Source organism: Zosterops lateralis (genome assembly GCF_965231275.1).
Source record: "Zosterops lateralis genome assembly, chromosome: 3".
Lineage (NCBI taxonomy): Eukaryota > Metazoa > Chordata > Aves > Passeriformes > Zosteropidae > Zosterops > Zosterops lateralis.
In genome coordinates, this window is record NC_139764.1 from 57,541,877 (window position 1) to 57,561,210 (window position 19,334).

The 19,334-nt window shown below is 40.9% G+C and overlaps 1 protein-coding gene across 2 annotated transcripts; it reads right to left on the reverse strand.

Annotated features, from left to right (window-relative positions):
* Positions 1 to 3,121: 3,121 nt before the first annotated feature.
* TBPL1 (TATA-box binding protein like 1) lies at positions 3,122 to 16,082 on the reverse strand. 2 transcript variants are annotated; one of them, XM_083857476.1, is made up of 7 exons: positions 16,064 to 16,082; positions 10,203 to 10,389; positions 9,490 to 9,572; positions 8,522 to 8,585; positions 6,709 to 6,812; positions 6,515 to 6,609; positions 3,122 to 3,644 (listed from the first exon to the last, which is right to left on the reverse strand). In XM_083857476.1, the coding sequence occupies exons 2-7, from the start codon at positions 10,335 to 10,337 to the stop codon at positions 3,574 to 3,576; spliced, it is 552 nt and encodes a 183-aa protein (XP_083713602.1). In that variant the 5' UTR covers positions 10,338 to 10,389; positions 16,064 to 16,082; the 3' UTR covers positions 3,122 to 3,573. The 2 variants fall into 2 exon arrangements, with proteins under 2 accessions (XP_083713602.1, XP_083713601.1); XM_083857475.1 differs by lacking the exon at positions 16,064 to 16,082 and adding an exon at positions 15,924 to 15,994.
* Positions 16,083 to 19,334: the final 3,252 nt, after the last annotated feature.

The following is a 19,334-nucleotide window of genomic DNA, read 5'->3' on the forward strand; positions in this document are numbered from 1 at the left end:
ACCTATTCAGAGCAGTAGGAAAAGGAGTGATATCGCTGAGAATAAGCATACACCACCAGGTGCCCTTCATGATCAGAGGTTTTAAAATGTACTTTTCACATTTTGAGGCTCCCTTAGAGCTAGAAGGACAGGTGAGAACACATTTCAAAAGATCTTTTATTTGCTATTATTCTCTTCAATACTACCCTGCAAGTGTGGTAGTGTGCTTTTTGGCTCTGTTATGGGTTGTTACAAAGGCTTCAAACTGCTAGCATGGATCTAGGCAGCACTTCAAAAGAACCAATGCCCATTTTAATACATTGCAGCTCATTATTAGCTTTCATTTTTGTTCTAAGAGACAGATTTCACACTACGTGACAGCGCTAACAAAGCAAAATGTTCCTCTTTTTCCACAGATAAATTTAGGAGACACATATGCTTCATAAAAGCTCCAGATATTCACTGGTAGCACTCAAGATTTTTTAAGTTCATTCGAAGAGGCAAGCCTAATCTACGACAGCTATTGTAATTGTAATGGCCAAATCCTCACTCATCAGTTTGGAACTACACTGTCCCTCAAAACCCATTCCAATTTTGTTCATTGCTCAAATACCTTCTGCTTTTTATTTTTCTAATTTGTAATAATAACTAGTGCTTCCTAATGGTGGTTTCTTCAACGCTCTTTAACTATGCACAAAATCCTTATTTACATCACGAGTGCAAAGGTCCACATTATTTGATACAAACTGGAAAACTTAGCAAGCTTTGCTACATATACCGTGCTGCATTGAATCCCGTGACTGTTGAACTCAACTTCATAATTTCATGGTTATAAGCCCTGTTATAAGCTCAAGAAGTGGACCTATGCTCATGTAGTTTAACAAGGCCAAATGCAGGATGCTGCACCTGGGTCCAGGCAACCCCTGGTATCAACACAGGCTAGGAATGAACAGACCAAGAGCAGCTGTGCCCAGGAATTGGAGGTTCTGGCAGATGAGAGACTGGACACGACCCAGGAATGTGCACCTGTATCCCAGAGAGCCAATTGTTTCCTGGGCTGCATCCAAAGCAGCGTGGCCGGCAGGGCAAGGGAGGGGATTCTGTCCCTCAAGTGAGACTCCACCTGCAGTGCTGCATCCAGCTCTGGGGTCCCAGCACAGGAAGGACATGGACCTGCTGGAGTGTGTCCAGAGGAGGCCACCAAGATGATTAGAGGGATGCAACATCTGTCCTACGAGGAAAGGCTGAGATAATTGGAATTGTTCACCTGGAAAAGAGTGGCGACTTGCCACTACCTGAAGATAACCTGTAAGACGGAGAGGGACTTTTTACAAGGGCATGTAGTGACAGGACAAGGAGGAGCAGCTTTAAACTAAAAGAAGGTAAGTTTAGATTAGGTATAAGGAAAAAATACTTTAATGTGAGGATGGTGAGGCACTGGAATGGGTTGCCCAGAGTTGTGGATGTCCCATCCTTGGACGTGTTCAAGGCCAGGTTGGATGGGGCTCTGAGCAAACTGGTCTAGTAGGTGTCCCTGCCCATAGAGGGGGGTTGGAACTAAATGATCTTGAAGGTCCCTTCCAACCCAAGCCATTCTCTGACACGCACACAGAGTTCCAAAAGGCTTTTATGAACATACCACTTACAACTTATGGCAAAGTTTTGTTTCTTTTTGTTCTGAGGGATTTGGTGAAGCATTTCCCAATATACTCCTTCCTTTACATACTTTCTGCACAGTCACTATGAACAGCCCCAAGTTCTACATCACCCCCTCAGGAAGATGAAATCCGTCATGCCAGGCATTTGCTTCCTCCAGATGTTCCACCTTTCTTTTGAAGCTGTGATTTCTGGTACAGTAACAGCTCAGTTTACTATTTTTAGCACCCCCTAGGACTGAACATTACCTGAAGCATGCAAGAGCAGTGTTACATTTCTTTTCAGTGAGATAGGGAAAAAAGACATACATACATTTATACATATTTATTGTATCTTTTTAAAAGTAGCATTTGCAGTTACTTTTCAGCATTCACCTCTCTTCTGCTTCAAATGTGCACTTATTGAGAGAAACATCTACTGGCTTCCAAGTCCAAGATTAATACCAATAATAATAATACATGCCAGAATCAAGCTTCATTGCTTGTTGGCAGCTCCTGTCATCAAAACAGCATACAGTAAGAAGAGTGTAGAAAAGGTCTGTGTTAATCATTCAGCAATAGGCTGGGGCTGGATTAGAGTGACCACATCTTCTCCAGTTGAAGCACAACCATTTTCCTGAAGTTCACATTTAATTTTTTTTCTTTTGCATTGAGTAGGTGGACAAGGCAGTTGTTTTTTCTACAGTAGATTCATAAATCGGTAACATAATTGAGCTATCAGAAAGCGTCCAAGGGAGGGCCACAAGGATGGTGAAAGGTCTGGAGGGAAAACTTTATGAGGAAGGGCTGAGGTCACTTGGTTTGTTCAGCTTGGAGAAGACTGAGGAGAGACCTCACCGTGGTCTTCAACATCCTCAGGAGGGGAAGCAGAAGGGCAGGTACCGATCTCTTCACTCTTCTGAGCAGTGAGAGGACTTGAGGAACCAGCGTGAAGCTGAGTCAGAGGAGGTTTAGTATAGGATCAGGAAGAAGTTTTTCACTCAGAGGGTGTTTGGGCACTGCAACAGGCTCCCCAGGGAAGTGGTGGCAGCACCAAGCCTGACAGAGTTCAAGAAGCATTTGGACAATGCTCTGAGTCACAGGGTGTGATTCTTGGGGTGTCCTGTGCAGGACCAGGAGCTGGACTTGGTGATCCTTCTGGGTCCCTTCCAACTCAGAATATTCTATGATTCATCTACAGGAAAACACTTGCTGTAGACCTTTATATTTAGAAGTGTCTTCTCTTCATGTAACAACAAGAAAATACTTGAAGTCTGGCATGTAGATAAGAGAACTGGTAACAAACCAAATTTCTCCTCAGATAAACATACGAAACTACTATAGATTTCAATCTAACCCACGCACAAAGTTTTACACATACTACAAACAGAAACAGAAGGTATCAGCAAAAGACTATTCTTACATTGTTCCAAATTAATTTGCAACTATACAATTTTAATTGTAATATAAAAAGGGAAGGAATATAACAGAACAGGTATGAAGAGAAATATTTTCCAAACTTTTATTTGTGCACATTCATCAGGTGAAAAAGATAACTTTTACAGCTTCTTTGGTGCCCAATATTCAGCATACAAAAATGTAAAAGACTATTCACAAATAAAACACAAGCTCAAGCTAAAAAAAAAAAAAGGGGTCTTAAAAGTAGTGCACATCGTGACAGCTTTGCTTATGAATACACAGAAATTACTGCAAAAATAAATAGAATGTCTTTTTAAAAGCAGCAATTTCATATCTTGTAAACTTCCGTTTTTACAATACAGCACTGTTAAGAGTAAAATCCAAAAGAACTGGAGTCTATACTGTGGCCACGAGCAAGTAAGAGTCTGTATTCCTCTGCTATGGTTGGTCCAGTTTTCCTTTTTGCTTTTAGTCCAATGTGCAGCAGTCTTTGAAGGTGCTTGGTTAGAGAACCTAACCATCAAGTGGTGAATTACAAAATTTATTTCCTGCTTTCAAACACGAATGGATAAATCTGTTCCACAGCACTGGCAACAGCCTTTACATTTGGCCCTGAGACACAGTTAAAAAAAAAAAAAAAAAAGAAAAAGGCAGTAGGAAGAGAAAACTCAGGGAATCAGAAATTAAAACAAACAGTACCTTTACAAAAATCTTAATATTATTAGCAATCACGACTTCATACCATAGACAGTAAGCTCTCCCTCATTTCTCCTAACTTAACAAAGTTTTTCTCTGATCAGTTTTCACATGAAAGTCTTTTCTTATGAGTAAATTTGCAAAATGTTCTATATTTGTCAATGGACAGATTATAATTAAATAATACTGTCATTTAATTTCATAACAACTTGGCTGATTTTCAATTTACTGGCATAAACACCCAGAGAAGAGGCTGAGTGGCAAAAGTAAAATAAATTTATGTCAATCTTCTAGGAATTTTGTATTTCTTCAAGCCTAGCCACTTTTAGCTCTTGCTTTAAAAACCTACCAACAAAAGCTACTGTTAAATAATGCTGGATTTAACTGAAGTACATTTCAAGCAAGGTTATTTTAGATTTGAAAATTATAGACTACTACATTCTAGCCTGGGTTTTGCAAATAGCTTCATCACTGATCTCAGGAAAAAACTGGCAAGCCAGGGAATGGTTTTATCGTCTCAGGATGAAGCATATGAAGGTTACCCCTAACATGACCTATGAGTATCCAGGCAAAGAAAAGGAAAAGTGACCTACTAATGCTTTCTGATGGTATCAGACCACTTCATTCAATGAAAAATTAAGATTGCAAATAAGTGAGTAGTAACATGCTGGAAGATACTAATTCTGGATAGAAGCTTGGTGATGCAGATAAGGGAGAACAGCAATTTCCCACATGCTTTGATGAATAGGAACTCAGAGTTTTTGTAAACCCTTTAGACTTTGAAAGTTTCTTCCAAGTATAGAGAACTGTTCAAAATGACTCCCAAAAACAGTAACTTAAGTTACTTAAGTCATTATTGTTTTTCATGCTCAGTTAGAAAGCAAACAACAAGAATAGGATTCTTCCTATCTGGTTGAGTGAAGCACTCAGCTAAAACAAGCCTGGTGATACCAGTCTCCTGGGTAGATACTGCACCCTCTTTAAATTTGCCTGCTATTAGAAAAGAAAGTTCTCAGGAAAGGAGAAGCCTTCAAAAAGTGAGAGTATGAGTAGGCAAATAGTTCCAGCAAAAAAATGTTATTCTCTCTAAGGCTGAAGAGATGTAAAAAATTCATCATCATTCAGAGCATATAAGAGAAGGAAAAAACAAAACAACACAACCCCCCTAAACAACCCCATCATTTCTCAGTTTGGAGTTCAAAGAAACAATACTTCTTTCTATTACGTGCTAGTGATTTTTATCATCTTTTACAAAAGTAACAAGATCTTTTTATACTTGTCCCATAGAAAGAACCCACTTTCCTGGGTTTTTTGCAACATTTCTAATTATGTATCTCAAATAAAATTCTCCGAGTCAGAGGTATTACAAGTACTAGTACCACAAAAGCATGAATCTTTAAAAGAAACTTCATCTGAACATACTGGAGAAGAAGTGGACTAAGGCTGAGAAGTAATTTAAAACATTTTTAGAATAAGAAGTGTAAGACTCAGGACATTTTTTTCCTCTAGAAGAGAGGCTAAAGGAAAAGCCTACAAAATCAACAGGGGTGTGAAGTAATTTTTCAAAGTCACTGCAACAACTAAACTGGAAGGATGCAAAACTTCTGTGTTTACCACATTTATCCTCATATTTGAAAGAAAACTTCTGAAAATACGAAAGTGATTTTGTAAGCAATGAATGCAATTAGAATCTTACAGAGAAACTGAATCTCATTAGGAAGCTGACAAGGCATGCTGAGAGCTTTTTATTACTGTAGTGATACTAAGGCTTCTTATTTATTTTAAATTTAGTTTCTAGTTTTGGCTAGACCAGTTGCACTGTTCTGAACATATACTGCAATCTTGAAATATTGTTTAGCCCTTCATTTTTAGATTATTGAATCTGACAGAAGTTTGTCGTCTTTGGATAACACTGCTTCCAATATCTTGTAGGAAATGTTCTGCATAAACATAGACATTTATTAAGGAATTAAGATGTGAAAATGAAAAAATCCCTATCCCGCTTCGGAACCAGTAGCTGAGCTCTAACAACTGCAAGAAATAATTCCTGCACAAGTGATGAATTTTCTGGTTCTGTAGCATTTTAACATGTATTTCATGAAAACCCTGATTTCTTGTACCTGGACACTGGTGGTGTCCAGTAAACAGAATTAAACAGAAAAGAGAATGAAAAATGAAAATGATGAAGAGAGAGGAAAAAAGTGGGATGGCCTCTCCAAGACCCAGGACAATCATGTCTCTGATTACATGGGAAAAAACCACTGGAGCCTGTGATTCAGTGGTGGTTCTCTTAGCTGAGCTTTAACAGAAGAGAGCACAAGTCTGAAGAAGTGTAAATATTGGTCAGCTTCATTTATGACAGAATGCTGTACTATCCTAAGAGTTTCCATAAATCTGCAGTTTGGAAATATGTACTTATGAAAGGGATGTTAATGCTAAATGTGCAGTTAACATCTCTATAAATGGAAGAAAAATGGAAGAAAATTCAAATATTTAAATAAACAATAACTACCTGCATTCTTAAGTGCTATCTTATTTTGGTTTCATTAAAAAACAGACCGTGTACATTCAGTCTAACTTATTTTTTGAACCTATCAATAGTAACACTTTCTCTACAACTCTTCTGGCACTTTCACTCAAAAACAAACTATGTGCTAGCACAGAGAAACTAAATCCTTTCAACATTATCTTTTGACTATTTTAAACATCTTGCTTTCCCAAACCTACTGGCTCTAAAGTTAAATATTCCCAACAAGTTAAATATTTATTTTTTGACATTAAAATACCTGTAACTGTGATACTGCCTGTGGAAAAAATCTGTAAGGTAGCTCTGAGAGATTTTATTCTGTAACACACGGCAGGATGAAGTTCTGGTTCATAACTAGAAAACAAAATGAAAAGTAAAAAATAGAGATCTAGAACTGAAAAATGAGAGCTTAAGAAGTATACCAGGACTAAAATTCTTTAAAATCCTACATACCTCGCATGAGGTCTGTTATTCTTCGTAAATTCTGGCAATCTGATCTCAAAGGGCATGTTGCACACTGCTAAAACATTCACAACTTTAAAATCTGTGAAAATTACCTTTTCAAAAGAGAGGGAAAAAGAAGACATTAGAAATTTACAGCAAATCAGATGCATGGGTTGCAAAAAAAGAGACAAGGATACTACTTAGAGTATTTTAAAAAGACAAAATTAGAACCCTGAGACTGATGCCTTTCTAATAAGCATCTAAAGACTACTTAATAGATTCAGAAAATTTACATTATCCTTCTGTGGTTGAGTAACTGCTGAAATAGATACCTCACAGCTGTATCATGGTCACTACAGCAGCATGGTTATAGTACAGCTTAAGAATGAGACACAGAAAGAACTCAAACTGCTGTACTAAACACCTCCCCACTAAAAAGAAACTAAATTTAACAGCTCACAGACCACCCAAGTAAGCGGAGAAAAAGCTTAAATACTGTTGCAAACTTCTTTAATGCCTTGTTGCCATACACCATTTGTATTAAAGCTAAGAATAAGAAAAAGGGACCAACTGTTTTGCTTTAAATGTCCAGTGGCCAGTAGAGCAAACTGGTTTTCTATCCTGTAACTTTCTGAAACCCAACTCAAACTATTTGAATAACTTTCAGTTATTCTTTACCACAGACACTTTAGATGACAACAAAATAGCCAACAGACAACTGCTATACAAATGAATCTCTGCTGAGAGGTCAGCGTTGGCAGTGTCACTGGGGAAACTTTTGCTCATTTTCTGAGATTGCCTAAACTTTAAATAGTGGTTCTTCTTCAATCTATACTTATTGGAAAGATAGATTGAAAGATAGTTAGAAAGAAACAACTCAATCTTCAAAATGCAAACTGCTCGCTTTATGACAAAACTTGGTGTGTCCACCCTAAAAGTACTGTGCACCTCACTGACTTAACATTCCACTCCAGCTTTGAAGGGCTGGGTCCAAAGTACACATTTGTGACAGTAGGAGTGTCAACTTTTGCTGGGGTCTGATGCAGCATTACCAGCATAGGCTGCCACCAGTGCATTTATGTACTATAATCAAAAGTAGTCTCTCCCTGAAAATGACAGCTACTGTGTTTATTAATTGTCTGTCCCTAAACTGAACCTGTGTATAAACAGCACAACAGTCTATCAGGAAGTTTTAGAGCACCAAATTGTGTCATTTTAACTGGTTTATGTTGCTGTTTTTCAACCCCTACTATGAAATGCAACTGGTGTTCCTGACTGGTAAAGTTAATCCAAACCCAGATAAAAGAGGGTATTTCCTGTCCTAAGCATTTTATTTGGCTTATTTCCAGCTGTGCGACCTGACAGTGCAGGAGCACTTTTTTTTTCCTTCCTCTTTAATTTAAGAGGCTCAAACTTGCCCTTATTAAGATGGAAATGTATCTGCTATTCCATCAGAAATGAGTGAAAAATATGTTCAAATTACACTAAAGTTTCAGCATTTTCCAAATAAATCTTTTGAGATATTGCAAATTTTATCTATTTTATCTAAGACACATCTGTGGGTGGTTCATATATTAAACAAATTTTCTTATTCATTATCCAGCGAAGAAGCACTGCTCTGAGTTGCCAAACAAAACTCAAATCCACAAAATAAAACAGCCTCTCTAACCAGCATCTGGAAAATGTATTACAACACAAAAGAGCCATCTGAGTGAAAACACATTAAGTGCTAAATCATTATGCTCCCTCTTCTTTGTTTCTTTCTAAAAAATTAACTAGCAGCATTGCTTGAGTCATACAAGTCCTTTTTCTTCAGAATTACCTGAAAGCCCAGTTTCTGCAGACTGCGAGCTAGTCGTCTGGCACCAAATTTAGCTTCTTCTTCACTATAAAGGAGAAAGAAAAGGGTCTGGCATTAACAGAAACAGAGTATATAGCTGGGCACATATACACCACAATAGCTACTCAGACTACAAAATGAACCATTACACAATGTAGCACAGCAAGCATGATCTCAGGGACAGCCTTCATCCTACTGTAAGTATTACATTTTAACTAGACAGACATTCCAATGGAGTCCTTAATGCCCTGTTTGAAGAATACCTTGGCACTTGGCTCCAGCTGAAGTGAGAGACATGTTTTCATTATACATGATTTTAAGTACCCTTAACAGATAAATAAGATCATGGATAGTCTGGAGTTAACATCTTGAACGATCCTCTTTAATTTTGGAACAGAGATCATAGAAAGAAAGTATGCAAATTTACTATTTTATCTTACCTTATCCTTACTTTGAAATGCAGACATATCTTAAAGGAATTCAGCTCTTAAGAATTTAGTGAGTGTCAGATGTATCTGAAATGAGAGTCTGCTTTTGCTTCTTTCCAGTCCCTCCACACTGCAAAACTTGATTAAATTCAGGTGGAGTTTTGTGGAAAAATAAGATATATCCTGAGGAAAGGTCATCCCTTCCCAAGTCTGAACTTTGAGCTAAACACACAGAATGCTTAAAGGCTTCTCAAATCTCTTTAGGATTTTCTTAATAAGGTGGTTTTCCCTGCTGCTCTTCCAAGAAGGCTGAACTGATGCTGTTTAAGACTTCAAGAGTGTCTGAGCCAAACACTTCACATAGAAAACTTCCTCCCAAATACATAGCTTGACAAGGACCTACACGTGATCCAGTGCGAGCCAATCTAAGCAGCAGCAAGTACCACCTCTTCTTTATTTACAATGCTGTATTTTGAAATACACAACGATTTAGAGCTAGAAAAAGAATCTCCATGAACTCACCTTGTGGCTCCTGTGCAAATAACTTTTCCTGAGGACCAAATTGTGGCCGTAATCCTAGGTTTCCTAAGCTTCATTAAAACCTTCTAAAAAAGGAAAGTAGAAAAATTGGAAATTAGCAGTAATTCAATTTCATACTGGAAAAAAATTTACTTGTTTCCCAAATCAACTTAAGTTACACTAAACCTCCCTTTAGTTTTGATAGGCTTGAACTGCTCCTTCATCTCTTTCAGTAATTAAAACACCCTAGCTCCTGAGAAGAGCAAAATAAGCATGAAATAGCCAATGATTCAGTGTACACAAAATAGATTAAATGAAGGTATTTTTCACTGAATAAAAAGCTGAAAACAACAAGCCCCATGCTGACTTTTTTCTTATTACAGTGATTTGACATTGCTGACTCCTTGTCAAGATGTATTTTCTTGACACAGCCATCAAATTTTGAGAGGCAAAACAGACCCTGAGGTGTAAGAGGCCTCATCACATACCTTGTACACAATATTCACCTCACCAAGAGCTGTCTCCTGAGACAGCACTTCATCACTCCCATTACCATACAAGTAATGTATTAGTGACTAAATACCAACAGCAAAAGAAATTGAGAAAAAAAAAAATCTGCTTTTCTCTAACCACCATACACAAGTATTAGGCAGAAGAATGTTTAGCTTAAGGAACATTTCTAAAACTAGGTAATTGAGGTATGCTGAATCTCTTACCCCAACATCACGCTTGTATATCACATTTGCTCCCTCTAATGCAATCTTCCTCAAGTTTAAATGGCATCTTGTTCTAAAAACACACACTACATTTGTGATTAAAATGTCCAGTGCAACATCACTGTCCGCATCCATTGGGGTGATTTACAACTCAATTCTCCCACCAGCTCACCACGAAGATCACATCCTGAGAAGCAGAAATGACAAAATTAAGCATACCAATAAAAAAATGCTTACTAATGCCATTGTATACATTTGCCCCTTAAAAGAGACAAGAAGCAGAAGTCACTACACTCTGACTCATTGAACAGTGTGAGGGGAGGGGGAGGTCTGCATCTTTCCCGCTACAAAATAGGAGGTAACTTGTTCAAAGTCATGTTGCCAGACTTAACAGAAATGAAGTGCATATACACACACATATATGCATAAGAGTATTTTAAATTGCCAGTTAAATATGTTACAGTTCTTACTAAGTATATTAAGACACTGTAAAGATTACTGAAACTTCTTCCATAGTTCCAGTAGATCTTTCCTCAGCTCATTTGAGGATGTCATTAGACACCTCAGGAAAATACACTTCTTTGACTGCTGAAGTTGATAATTCTGAATAGTTTGACATTTGTGTTGGAATGGATGAGCCTATGAATAACTTTGAACTAACACCAGTTACACAAACTGTAGTCTGTAGACAGCCTGCTACCATAGCTTTCCAGTCTTCATCCAGCACTTTTGGCCCATCTCTCCCAGTAACACCTTAAAGCAAACTACACAAAATGTCCTGGTGGCAGCAGGACACTTTCCCTCTGCATTGCTCACAGGAAGGCATTGCACAGGCAGAGTGAGATGGAATGTTTCTGAGGAAAAGCACGGGTAACTGGAGGCACAGGACGGCCGCCCAGTGCATGCACTGCAAACCTAAGGCACCCAGGAAACATCCAGGCTGCCCATGCACATCAAAGGTGACCCTCCTCACACACAGCTCAGCTGGGAAAGACACCCTAACACCAGCAACTGGGCTATCACTCATCCCACCCCAAGAACACACCAAATCCCTTCTGTAACCACACAAAGCCAAGACAGCAGGTATCTCAAATAGATCGCAGGTGAAGAAATGAGAAGGGTCAAGAACAGGATCATTGGTATACAGTGAAAAGGACTTACATAAACATTTTAGCAGTATTTCATCTGAAATAAATAAAAAGGAAAGCAAAGAACAAAATCAAAGAAAAACTGTCACATACGTGAAATGCCCCACATGGTCACTGCCACAGAAGAAGCAGGACACGATACATCAAGAACAATAACACACCTAAACAGACTATGACGTATTTACATAACTTTAAATGTTCTGGCCTTATGTTCTATATTGGAAATCTTCAAGATACAACATTAATGTTATTATCAGTATTTTTATCTGATTATGCCTTCCTAAACATCATGCCAGAGTCTGTAACTGAGAACTCAAGGTGCATTCTTTGACTACCACTCACTGACAACACAGGAGTAACAAACTACACGGCAGATGTGCACAATGTACTGGGTCAGCTGCTGTGGTGGTTACTGCTTACACTCTGCAGCTTGCTCCCTGCTGAAAGAATTACTCTGTAATTGTTGGCTTGTCCAATATAAGAAAAGGCAAGATGGATGATAATACAGAAAAGAGATGAAGAAACAGCAAGAGGAAAACAGAAAAACCAAAGGTTACATGTGGGGGTGGAGGGAATGCAGGCAAAGAAGAGAACAAACAGTAACTAATTAGTACTCCCAGATCTCTTTTTTAATCTTTTTTATTGAACCAAAAATTACATGAATCCTCAAAGTTAGAAATTACTTATCCCATCTGGTTTTGATGGACTACTACAGATTGGACAAGTAATTTATGGCACCAGATCCAAAGATAGCACATGTGCAGATTTTGAATGGCATGCAGGCAGGGCCAGCATGGAGCTGGAACCCGTGGCATCTTCAGAGAGGCATTTGTTTTCCACCCTGGCCCCAAGTCCTGGCTGAGTTCATTCACTGGAACTCAGGAAAGATTGTCAACAAGATACCTCCAATCAGCAGTGTCTCTCAAGTATGAGCAAGCATCTGCTGGCACACTCAGCCTCTACATTCTAAAAGAACGTCAGCGTTGTGCATAACACAATTGAAAGGTTGCTAACATCTAGGCAAACCATAGGATTGTATGATAATGTCCCCATAAAACATGGCTTATCTTAAAAGGATCCAGGGAGAAAAGTCATGTGCTCACCCAGAACAAAGGAAAAAGTGGTTGAAAAGAGAGGAAAATTACAATTTAAAAGGAAAAGATCTATTATTAAGGCAAAAAGGCTGCTGTGGAGCTGTCAGTAAGGATGTTTTCAGCAACTACAATGTGTCTTGGTTAGAAGTACAATCTAGTTGCATGGATATTAAGAGGAGAAAAATTACATGGATTACAGTGGTGTGCCCCCATTTTAATTAGCCATGTTCTGAAAACTCATGACAACAGACACTAAGGGAGGGGCTTTTTAATTTGAAATTATATATATTATGTCAATGCTTTGAACACACCTGTTAAGCCTACAAACACGATTTTAAAACTCTTTCAAGGCATGGTTTGGAAAGACTTGGTAAATCAAAATGCTTCTAGGCTTGGACACTTGTGATCAAGCAGTAAGAAAGCATTAACATATCACAATCTTTGATTTAAGCATTCATTTGAATGTCTCACCCCTTACAACAAAGGAAAAAATAATCTACAGAGGAGATGTCCTGCTACCTTTCTTTTGGAAGCCTTAAATAATTTCAAATTCAGAGGAACAATGAGAACAAAAGCAACTTAAACTCTCTTAAAATATAAAAATACATGTACTACATAAAAAAAATAAAAAATCTGAAGAACATGTTTCCAAAAAAGGTCTAGCAATGTCCAAGAAAGAAAGATGTTGCTCTTATTTACGCATATCTCCAGCAAGCATGACCAGCTGGAACATTCTGATCCTCCTCTTTCCCAGCTGTCTCTTGTATTCTCTGCTGTTCACACACAGTACTGTAGCACTGACTGGTTTTTCCCAAAACCTGAATTTCTGCATTTCCATATCTTTTCTGCAAAATGGGGGAAATAGTGCTCCTTGCATAGAAGAATATTTATATTCCATACTTATGGAGTTACACTTGCAGAACAGAGAGGCTGAGTAGAAACCAAATATCTGGTTCTCTCCAGTGCTGGATTTGCAAATGCTTAAGTTGATTTTATTGAGCTCAGCTTAGGTTTTGTTGATTAATTTTGCCCTTTGAAGGTTCTCTCATCTGAACTGTAAAATTCTGGCAGTGTAAATCTCATTTCTAAAAATGACATTGTGCTAGCTAATGCTAATTTAATAATAGGTTAAATTTGAAAATAATTTGCCTACATGTACAGCATTTCTTTTAAATTATGTACTTCCTTTTACTTTCTCCAACACAAGAAACCAGCTAACTTTGATTTCAAGTTGTTTTGCACCAGCACAACACAATCTATCCTGACAGAGGAAACAAGTTTAAATACATCTCTGCAGAAGTTTGCATTATTTTGCTTTATCAGGGAATTTTTAGAAGACTGTTCTTTCTCTTCAACATAGATTTCAGGGATACATCTGAAATATTACCCTAAGGGGAAAAAAAAAATAGATAGCTCAAGCATGATAATTTACATAAAAATAAATCAACAAAAGCTAATGCAAGGATATTTGACACTGTAATGTATCCTGCACTGAAACTAGAGAAACTCCACAGAATAAGAAATACTTTGGAGGGAGGAGTGAACACTCAAGTTGTTAGAGCATTACCTCTACATCCACTGTTAGAATCATAGACATGCTATTTTAGATACTCTATAAACACACGTGAAGACAAAACACCCTGCACGGAAATCTTACAATCTTAAAAAAGCCAGCACTCTGTCTTCAGAAACTTCCAAACCAACCACAGCACCATCATCAAAGAAAAAGGAAAGGCACTTGGGATGGGGTATATAAACAAAGTATTATTTTAAGCTCTTGACTCCTTTGATCCAATAAACTCAGAGCTATAAAGGTAGACGCGGGATATCTAACAATGGTTATGTTAATGTCAGAACAGTTTAATAAACACCTTTTTCACCAGCACTCTAAGTATAAGCAACTTTTACTGGTTATTTTTAGCTTTCTCCAAAGCAATTCACAAACTGACCAACTCCACGAACAATTCCAACAGCCCAGCTGAAGGGATATTGGTCACTCCTGTGTAAGTATACATTTGTCAAACTAATGCCTGAAAGGCATCTTTGAAGAAGTTAACATGAACCTCTGCAGGACGCTTCCATATGAGAATGGAGAATAAATAAAGCCTGTCAGGAACGGGGAGAGATGATTACATCCTTCCACTGAAGATGTAGTTTTAAAGATTTGTGTTCAGCCCCTCAGGAAGCAGGTCCATATGAAACCCTGGAGATGACAGATCTCTGAAATTTGCTTGAATCCTTAAACACAGTATGGTACAGTGGCTGGTGGATGACTGCCTGAAACCAAGAGCAACACAGCTACTACTGTTAGTGCAGAACCTCCTCTGCTCCAAACAACTTTCTTAGTTCCAGTCACTAAGCTAGTGGGGCATGCATTGCAACTTTCTGCTGCAATGGCAAGTTAAACTGTGCCTAAAGCTAAAGGCCATCTTGAAGCTACTGTTCTCACCTTTCAGGATTTGCAGAGTCATGACTATTTATATTTTGGGGGAGAAAATTTTCAAATACGTGCAAAGCCAGTATCAAAGCAGGGATTTGTTCAATGAGATCCATGCACAGAGTGACAACATCAGCTATATCATAAGCAAGCAGGACTTCAAGCTTGCTCTTGGATAAGCCTGCTGCATCTCCATGGGGTCATCCAACACAAATCCATTTGCAAAATTAAAACCAAACAGTGTATAGGGCAAGACAAGAAAGCATACTTTAAATAATTCATGACACGCCATTTTCCTCAAATCTTTCTCTCATCAAAACGTGCATTCACACTCAAAGCAAGACACACTTGAACTAAAGTTTGTGCCATCTTTCCCTTAGAACATCCAGGAATACTACCTGAATGCCAAGCATTAAGAAGAATCCTTTTGGTCATTATATTATGTAGAAAATAATCGCAAGCATGACAAAAGTATGAACCAACAAGTTTGGTGGCCATTCCAAAATGATGAAACGTCGTAAGAAAAGTAAAAATGTTTGGCTGTAACAAAATATTTTAAGGCAACGGGTAAGCCTTTCACCCCCTCTCAATCAAACATTTTTACCATTCGCACGTCCTAGCTGAGGAAGAGCGCGTACCCTTCCCATTCCCGCTGCTGGGAATCTCACTCAAAGCCCTACATGCCCCAGCGTTACAACGCTCTGGCCAAAAAACTATTTATTCTCCCCGCTCAACCCCAGCCCGAAACTTGTGCGGGCAGCCCGGCAGGAACAAAGCGCGGGCGGCGGGGCGGCCTGGCCACGCCGAGCTCGGCCGCGCCGGCTGTGCGGGCAGGGGCCGCCGCGGGGCACGGGCCGCCGCAGAGCCCTCGGGGCCGGGCGGGCCCGGGCACGGCCCGTTCCCCGCAGGACGCCCTGCCCCTTCCTCCCTCCCCTCCCTGCCCGGCCACGCACACCGCCGGCCCCGGGCGCCATCGGCACGGCGGCGGGAGGCACGGCCGGGCCGCGGCGAGGCTGGGCAGGCCCCGCGCCGCCTCTCTCACCTCGGCCGGGCGGGCGGAGAGCGGCGGGACGCGGGGGCCCAACGGCGGCGGCTCCTGCCGGGCCGGGCCCGCGGACCCGAGGCGGCGGCGAGGGGGAGGAGGAGGAGGAGCGCGGCCCGGCGGCGGGCGGCGGCCGTTACCGTGCGGGCGGGCGGCGGTCGGGGCAGGGCAGGGCAGGGCTGGCGCAGCGCGGTGCCGGTCGGTGGGTGCCGGTGGCCCGGCGGCGTTCCGGGTGCTGGGCCGACTCCCGGCGACAATAAACATCCCCCAGCGCCGCGGGCATAGACGCGGCGCGGCTAGAGCGGCCGCCGGAAGTCACGGCGGCGGGAGGAGGGGAGGGAGGGGGCCGCGCTCGCAGCGCTTCCGCCGCCGCCGCCCCCGGAGCCGCCGAGCGCCCGGGACCCGCCCGCCCTGCCCTGCCCTGCCCTGCGCCGCCCCGCTCGGGGGCACAGAGACACAGACACGGGCACCTCGGCACAGAGAGCAGCGGGTCGTCCGGCCCGACCTCCCTGCTCAAGCTGGGTCGTACCAGAGCACATGGCAGAGGGTTGTCCATGATGGTTCTTGAGTATCTCCAGAGAGGGAGAGTCCACACACTCTCAGGACAACCTGTTCCATCTCCAGTGAGGGAGAGTCCACAACCTCTCTGGACAATCTGTTCCAGTGCGTGGTCACCCGCACAGTAGAGAAGTTCTTCCTCACGTTCAGCTGGAATTTCCTGTGCATCGGTTTCTGCCATTGTCTCGTGTTCTAAAGCTTGTAAAGCTGATAACAGCCTTCAGCTGCACCACGGCCAAGGCAACGCCTTTGCCGGCGAAGCCTCTGGAGAGCTGATGCAGTTTTCAGCTCGGGCCTTTGTGGACACTCGTGGCCCGCCCCAGGCATTTCTGTGGGGCGCTGCCCCGGCACATCCTTAGCCTGCTGCAGCCCCTTGGCCTCTGACCGAACCCAGTGCTCAGCGTTGGTCTGGCAGGAGCCAGCAGGCCTTAGTGCTCCCACAACAGCACAGGAGTGCTGCTCCATACAGGCACGGTGCACTGCAGCAGGACTCTGGTCACTGCCCCTTGTATTTGAAATTATTCTAATTTTAGTTAGTTAAATTTGAAGTGACTTTATTTGGTATTGTGAAGGGATCGTCCAGCAGTAACCTGTGTGAGCTTGATGTATGCCCAAGTGAAACAAAGATATGAGCAGGTGACTGAGAAGTCTCAAATATGCCCGAGTCCCTTGAGTTCTGCAAGGCTCTCAGTACTTTTTTTTTTTTTCTTCTGTGATTCTAATGTTAAAACGACTAAAGTAAAACTGCTGCTTTGCACTCTTTCAATGCACAGATTGTTTCATCTTTGCACAGTGAGTACACGCTTAGAGGGCAGACAGTGGGACATGTGGACACAGTGGGACATGTGGACACAATGCCTGGATGGCACTGGTTCTCTCTGTCCAGGACTTTCCTCCAAAGCTGGCACTGTCCCACCTGTGCTGTCTGTAGGGAATAGAGCGTGTGGTGAGCTACCTTTCAGCTACACTTACATTTTCTCTTGGAAAAGCTCTTGTGGCTTCAAATGAGAGCCCAGGAATGTGCCTGCAATTTCGCCCACTAAGGGACTCACCACCCAGACTGACAAATGAAACAGATGTCAAGTTCTCAGATTTATAAAGAATATCGGTCTTTCTATAAAAATTATATAAATGTGTATTTATATGGGTGTTTACTGCAGAGTATTCACTGAACTGACAATTTTCTGAAACTGAGGTTCTGTAATTATGTACTTTGCTGATATGACGTGGTAGCAAAATAGCTTTAATTAGGATAGAAGGAACAGCATCAAATTTAAATTTTGACTTCTTCAGAGTTGGCGTGTTTTCTTCTGCTAGATTCAGTTTAATCCTTGAAATGCATGACTAGGTTCGCTTGTCAAAAATAAGCATTCCAAGTTCTGACTTCAAATGAGCTGGGAGTAAGTGGTTTCGCTCTCCTGTTCAGGCTGGCTGCGCCCCGGCGTGGGGCAGCGCTGCCACCCTGTGGCTTCCTACAGACACGGATCCACGCCGATCCACCGCCTTCGGGTGAACACAGGCAAGCAAGCAAGGTTTTGATACCAGGATTCTGAATTTACCATGGTTCGGTAACTCTGCACGGTATCTCCAGCATTTTTACAGAGTGCCTTAAGGCTGGTTTTGTTCTTTATGGGTTTCGGGCTCTGAGTCATTACAATTACACAGCCAAAGTGGGGTAAAGTGTTGTGATGTGTTCACTCTGACAGTTCTTTCAGGTTCTGGATAACTGTATCACAACAGATGCTGATTTATTCTTTTCTGAATGGCTCATCACATAGGCAAGTTATGAAGAAAATCTTTATAAACCCTGATTTTGCTTGAATTTTGACTAAGCTTTTTTTTTTTTTTTTTTCAGCATAACCTTAAAGGTCTACAGAAATTCAAAACAAAATGTCTGCAAGCACACATTACCACTGTCTCCACATGCTTCCTCTTTTCAGGTTATAACCTTTTCTAGCACATATTCCTCAGAATAGTGCAGTCGTTCCTGGATGTTAAGAAAATTATTTTTGCTGATGAAGAGATGAACCCTTATCATTTCAAAGTTTTGACTGCTTTGTCAGCCTGAGTTTTTCCTGTTTAGACTAGGACATGTTCTGAAGATTGCATCTTTAGATATATATTTGGAAAAATGTGCAAATGTAAGCAAGTAGCTATGATCACATTAATGTGGAATGCAAATAAGGTGACTTGGCATCTACCTAATTTGACTTGTAAGTTTATCAGTTGTACTGCAATTTTATTCTATACCTATATAGTTTACAAAACTGGTTGTCCTCTTTGCCTTCTCCTCCTCCTGGTCTGCATTCCTCCACGCAACTATAACCTGACTCCATGGTTTCCTCCACTAGTACGACTGAGATGTCAGGGATCTGGATCTTCATGAGCTTCTAAGTTACCAGGTGCTGTATGACATCAGACAGAGAAGAGGCCATTTCTGACACTGTCACTTCCTTACTACATGATTTTGTTCTCCTATGCCTTTATTTTGCAATCTCTTCTTTGGGAAGTAAACAGGAGAGGGAGATGTGAGGAGGATGTTTCCTATGCTTGGGCATTCTGCAGCGTGGAATCGTGGGCTGCTTGGGACTATCAGTAAGAGTGCAGTAAAAACAAGGTAACTGAACTTCAGGACACTGCACATGTTTTTTTTTTGTTCAATAATTACAGCAGTGAGACTGAATGAAGATGCAATTTCATTATGTTGTTATTAAGCTGTAGCTGCAGGTTTCTGTAAATGGAAATCACTCATCAGACTGAAGCAAATGCTTGATTGTCTGGATTTTTCTATTTTTACAGGATTAACTTTCAATCGGATAAGATCCTGTGCAACTTTCAATCAGATAAGATCCT